General features: G+C 40.2%; 1 protein-coding gene across 2 annotated transcripts; it reads left to right on the forward strand.

Moving 5' to 3' along the window:
• Positions 1–1,814: 1,814 nt before the first annotated feature.
• On the forward strand, positions 1,815–4,710 carry LOC149198614 (uncharacterized). 2 transcript variants are annotated; one of them, XM_089402084.1, is made up of 2 exons: positions 2,424–2,535; positions 2,693–4,710. In XM_089402084.1, exon 2 carries the CDS (start codon positions 2,733–2,735, stop codon positions 4,638–4,640), a length of 1,908 nt encoding a protein of 635 aa, XP_089258210.1. In that variant the 5' UTR covers positions 2,424–2,535; positions 2,693–2,732; the 3' UTR covers positions 4,641–4,710. The 2 variants fall into 2 exon arrangements, with proteins under 2 accessions (XP_089258209.1, XP_089258210.1); XM_089402083.1 differs by having other exon boundaries at positions 1,815–4,710.
• The last annotated feature ends 1,603 nt before the right edge of the window (positions 4,711–6,313 follow it).

Consider the following 6,313-nt stretch of genomic DNA (forward strand, 5'->3'; position numbering starts at 1 on the left):
ATTGTCCCATACCTCCTTTGCAGTTTTACAATTCATAATTTTCTCTAATACATAAATAGATATGCAACAATAAATTGCATTTAATGCTTGACCATTATTTTGCAATTCTTCACCTAGTGGGGCAGTTTTAGTTTAACCGTTACATACTAAATGCCAAACATTAACTCCAAGGGCCATTAACTTAGACTTCATCCTTTCTTTCCATTCCTGATAGTTAGTATCATTAAGAACAAGCATACCTTCATTATCTAGAGGGATAGATTATACACTTGCAGAGGTTGCCCAGGCTTAAGCAAGCATTGTATTTCTTCTCCATTCTTTGATTAATGCAATACATATAGGAAGGGGTTTTGAGCCTTTCCACTAGATAAATATCTATGTATGTGTGTTAAATTTGTGTGCATGTTTATGATATGTGTTCTCGATCGTGAATTGCTTTCTGCAGATGAGTAGAGTAGATTTGAGTCTTATGATATAGTAAATTTCATAAGCAGTTTCAGATCTACATAGAATTTCTACAACCCATAAGAGGTATGACTGCCATGTAGGTAAGTTGCCATGTCACTTGTATGGATGTTGACATGGCAAGGAGAGGGTAAGCCCCTTAAGAAACTTTAAAAAGCTATATTTTTGTGCTTAAAGCTTAGAAGTACCTTTAAATTTGTGCCTAAAAAAGAAATTTCATGACATCCTTAATGCTACTTAAGGGATTGGGTATGTTACAAGAATGACCTCAAAGAATGTGCCATGTGCATGTGCCAAGCAATGAAGTAACCTCTAATGCATGCACCCTAAGAATGTGTGCAAAGAAATGGAGCACTCTAGATAATTGTGCATAAAGGGTGACATATTATCTAAAGATAAGCAAAAAAAATAACTAAACCATGTACCACAATGATTAATAAATCCAATGCTATAGCCCTATTAATGCAAGGGGGCAATATGTGTCACCCATTAGATTTATCTAAGTACATTATCCAACGCTATAGTGCTATTAATGCGAGGGGGCAATATATACCACCCATTAGATTTATCCAAGTACATTATCCAATGGGTGACATATATTGCCCCCGCGCATTAATGGGGCTATAGCATTGGATTTATTGATCGCCATGTACCACAATACAAAACCAAATGCTCAAATCATCACATCATATCAAAAGCCATGGGCAAAAAGAAAGGGAATTCTAGGAATATGTGCACAAGTGGAATGCCACTCAAGATATGCACTTTGCAAATAAAGTTCCCAAGGCATGCACCCTAGATATGTGTGCCAAAAGTGCGAAGCACTCCTATAGAGAACATCTCAACCATCCAAGCAACCATCACTAATCTCAAGGTGCACAAATACTAATATGAAGCAATAATATAGCATAAGACCTAGAGAAAACATATAAACATACCAAGGCATCAATACACAACATAAAGGAGCTACAAATAATCAACATTACTTTAGAAAACACTCGAATTAATAGGTATTCATGCTAAGCAAAACCTCATTATGCATCATAACATCAACACTTAAACTCCAAAGTAAAAAATCCTCATAATGCATCATAGCCTACTTGGATCACATATTCAATTAGGAAATAAATCTCATATTATAGGTATAGCATAGATAAATGAATACCAATTTTAACTAAAGAAACAAATAGCGTTTCTATTATTTCTTTATTATTCCCAGTATCATCTACCGTTCTTTCACAAGTTGAGAGCTTAAGACTCCGTGTTTGAATTAGACTTGTAAATTTGTTTTAGTTTAATTTTTAAGTGTGGCCAAAGCAGTATTAAAATAGACTTCAGATTCATATAAAATTGGAATGCGGATGAAAAAGTTCATGAGTTTGAAAGGGTTTTATGGTCGCGAGCAAAGTTGAGAACTGTAAATATAATGGGACGGAAAATGAAAGCGAGGGCTAGTACATTTGACATGGAAAATTATAGAACATCAGAATTGTTGGATACATGGAGCAGCAGATGCAATGCAATAGGTTGCAGAATCAGCTTATCAAAATTTGTAACCACAAGTTGCAGAATAAGCTTATCAAATTTGTTAATTACAGCCTGCTAGAGCATCACAGATGGAGATCAAAAAAAGAAGAATACTGTTCTCTTTTCTCACTCAAGCAACAAAAAGAATCAATTACAGAAGGAGATGGGTAGCATGGAAACCCATTTCCTGTTGTTTTATAAACTGGGTTCAATATAGAATTAGTTGGAGAAGCATCAGTAGCTCTGTTGCCCTTTCGTCAAACACGGCCTCAACAAGCCATGTCGATTCTGGCAGAGAAGAGGAAGAGCTCGTCAAACAAATATGTGGGCAGCTTCAACAAAGAAGATGGGCTTCAGTCCAAGCTGCAACGAGGTCTCTGGTGCTATTGAGAACTTGCAACACTACTCCACAGGCTCTTTTCAGGGCTTTCATGACTACCCCGCAATCAAAACCAGCGGTTTTTAACCTGGTCATGAATGCCTATGTAGAGGTCAAGATGATAGCAGAAGCTGCAGAAACCTTCTCCGTTATGAAAGAACATGGTATTCTACCCTCTCTTTCATCGTGCAATTTTCTTCTTGAAGCTTTGGTTGTGTCTAGGAAGACTGAAAAGGCTTGGGAGATTTTCTCTGAGATGATGAACATGGGTGTTACTCTCGATGTATTTAGTTTTAATAAAGTAATTCATTCTTTCTCTAGGGAAGGAAGATTAGATGAAGCAATTGGATTGTTGTCTAGAATGGATCAAATGGGCTACAAGCCTGATACCTTTTCTTACAATGTGATCATCAATGGTCTCTGCAAAAGGAGGCATATGGAACGAGCCGGGAAGATTTTTAATGAGATGTTAAGCAGAAGGTTGTCTCCTAATCACATCACCTATAATACTCTGATTGATGGTTATTGTAAAATTGGGAGTCTAGAAGATGCTTTTGAGATTCGGGGTTGTATGCTGGCGCAAGGTCTGTCTCCAAATTTAGTGACTTACAATTCCTTGATCAATGGGCTCTGCAAGAGTGGTAGGGTTGAACAAGCAAAAGGGCTCTTGAATGAAATGCTGAAGCTGAGATTGGTGCCAGACAATGTCACCTTCAGCAGATTGATTGATGGGCATTCGAGGCTTGGAGACATTCATGGTGCTCTGGAGCTACACAGGCAAATGGTAAGGGATGGTTTTGCAATTAGTATTTTTACATACAGTGTTTTGCTCAATGCAATCTGTAAACAAGGTAAAATGAGGGTAGCAGAAGAGCTTTTCGATGAAATGACTAGAAGGGGCTTGGCTCCTGATGAGGTTGTTTATAACACCCTTATTGATGGGTACTCCAGTCTAGGGAATATGGACGAAGCTCTCCGGTTACATCAGGAGATGGGAAAACGAAGCATCATGCCGACTGTCATTACTTATAATTCATTAATTAAGGGACTTGCTAGGACATCTAAGATTGAAGAGGCTCTGAAGCTCTTGAAGGAGATTTATACAGTCGGTTTGGTCCCAGATACTGTCACATATAATACATTGATTGATGGGCATGCTAAGAGTGGTAACATTGAGGAATGCTTCAGACTGCTCGACGAGATGCAAGAAAAGGGTCTCACACCCGTTGTTATAACATTTGGTGCGTTGATAAATGGATTATGTAAAGAAGGTAGGTTGCAGGAAGCTGAAGATCTTTTGAAGGAAATGACGAGTAGAAATATTTCACCAAATAGACAAGTCTACAACACACTGATCGATGGATACTGTAGGTTAGGTCACATGCAGGAAGCATTCAGCTTGCATAATGAAATGCAGAGAAATGGCATTACGCCAAATATCATTAGCTATAATGCACTCATAAATGGGCTTCGAAAGGAAAGCAAGATGGTGGAAGCTGAAGATCTTTTGACATCGTTAGTCGATGAGGGTTTGAGTCCAGATGTTGTTACATACAACTCGATTATTGATGGGTACACTAGCTCAGGTGATACCCACAAAGCTTTTCAGCTTTTCCAGGAGATGCAAAAGAAAGGCCTTGAGCCTACTGCCATTACATATCATGCATTAATGGATGGGCTGTGCAGGGTAGGCAAAATGCAGAAAGTAGAAGAATTGTATAATCAGATGCTACAGAAGAATCTGTTTCCAGACGTAGTCACTTTTAACTTGCTGATTCATGGATACTCTAAGTTTGGTAATCTCCACAAGGCATTTGAGCTGTTTGATGAAATGAAAGGAAAGAATATTTTTCCTGATGAAATAACTTACAATGGTTTGCTCAAAGGGCTTTGCATAGAAGGCAAGATGCAGGAAGCACATGAACTTTTTATTAAAATGGTGGAGAGGGGGTTGGTACCTAATTTAAATACTTACAACATACTTATTGATGGACGTTGCAGACTATGCAATATCATGGAAGCTTTCAAGCTCCAGAGAGAAATGGTAGAAAAGGGTCTAACCCCTGATGCACGTGTATACTGTGAATTGATCAATGGCCTTTGCAAAGAGGACAGAAGGCAGGAATCAGAGTTGCTATTAAATGAAATGCAAGAAAAAGGTCTGCTACCATCTGGTTTTACTATAGACAGACCAATTGACAAAAACTTCCAGTTAAGTAACCTGTATCAGGGGTCTGAACCTGCTCGGACAAGTCTTGTGAATAGTTAAATTCATGCACTCTGAAAATGGGGTGCTAATAGTTTTATCAAAGACAGCAGATTGGCTGATTTATCTTGCAGATTAATGCATGAATGATTATTATAACCAGACTGACTGTTTGATCAAATACTTGTTAGATTTTGTGGGCACTAGACTCAGTCCACACGCACACAAGATCTGGTAACAGCCTCTTATTAACTTTACTTAGCTAATGAACTAAAACACACTGATGTGTCTTACTTTTACGTAGAGGAAAATTATAAAACTAGCATTTTGATCATGCACAATAAACACAAGTTCTGCCCAATCAACAGTTTTTCATTAACCTACTCGGGCTCCCTTACTGGGATAATGGCCCTCGAGGAAATTACATATACAGCAATTAACCTGGACCTGATCCAATGGATCATGCCCTAGATTCGTCCCCAATCTGGCTGATATGGATCTCCTTTGCTGCTTCGTGCTCTTTTTTTGGACCCAGCACGATTGAGTATCTCACTCGCAACAAACCTGCAATATTACTCATGCAGATCTCTTGCTTTCTTGAGAGAATCCCCCTCTCAATTTCTCGTGCCCCTGCATGCCTCTGTTCCCTGGTCAGCCTTCTCAACCCTCTCTCTTGCCGACCACAAGACAACAAGAATGAATCGCTCACCATTTCCAAACAGTGCAATACTGTGGGTTTATACCATGGGTTATCAAAATACCATGGGTCATCATAATACCATGGGTCTATGGGTGCAAATCCCCACCACTTAGTCCACTTGCCCCACATGTGAGAACACTCCCAATGCTACTCAAAACATCAACACTCCTTATCAATGGATGTATTTTCACAACACTTCTTGGAAGTGGCTTTGCCTTCTAACCTGGAACGCATTTCCACCCTTGATTCACGACCACAACTGCTCCATATGACACAGAAGAAATTCCCGCAGGATGACAGGGACCCTTCTCCGAAGACACCCTGCTCCTAGAAGCCTCCTGCTCCTGAGCATCCTGCATGGCCATCTTGTACCATGACTTCCTGACCCTGAAGGTTGTCTTCCTTTGAGGACTGACTCCCTGCTAAGTCTGCTCACTCGCTCTAAAGCCTGACTCCCTCTGACTCTAGATTGCAGGTTTATACCATGGGTTATCAAAATACCATGGGTCATCATAATACCATGGGTCTATGGGTGCAAATCCCCACCACTTAGTCCACTTGCCCCACATGTGAGAACACTCCCAATGCTACTCAAAACATCAACACTCATCAATGGATGTATTTTCACAACACTTCTTGGAAGTCGCTTTGCCTTCTAACCTGGAACGCATTTCCACCCTTGATTCACTACCACAACTGCTCCATATGACACAGAAGAAATTCCCGCAGTATGACAGGGACCCTTCTTCGAAGACACCCTGCTCCTAGAAGCCTCCTGCTCCTGAGCATCCTGCATGGCCATCTTGTACCATGACTTCCTGACCCTGAAGGTTGTCTTCCTTTGAGGACTGACTCCCTGCTAAGTCTGCTCACTCGCTCTAAAGCCTGACTCCCTCTGACTCTAGATTGCAGGTTTTCTTGTCCCTCAAGGTCTCTGCTTGACCTTCACTCCAAGTTTCTCACTTGGATCTCTAATGGCTATCTCAGCCCTCTAACCATCTCGGTCTAGCCTTCTCGAACCCTCGTCTATCACAAC

The sequence above is a fragment of the Pinus tabuliformis genome, chromosome 2_1, assembly GCF_031772625.1.
Source record: "Pinus tabuliformis cultivar Carrire ecotype Pingquan chromosome 2_1, CPIR1, whole genome shotgun sequence".
NCBI lineage: Eukaryota > Viridiplantae > Streptophyta > Pinopsida > Pinales > Pinaceae > Pinus > Pinus tabuliformis.

Excerpts from the sequence above, each read along its gene's own strand:
- LOC149198614 (XM_089402083.1), top strand. The coding sequence starts at position 2,082 with ATGGAGATCAAAAAAAGAAGAATACTGTTCTCTTTTCTCACTCAAGCA.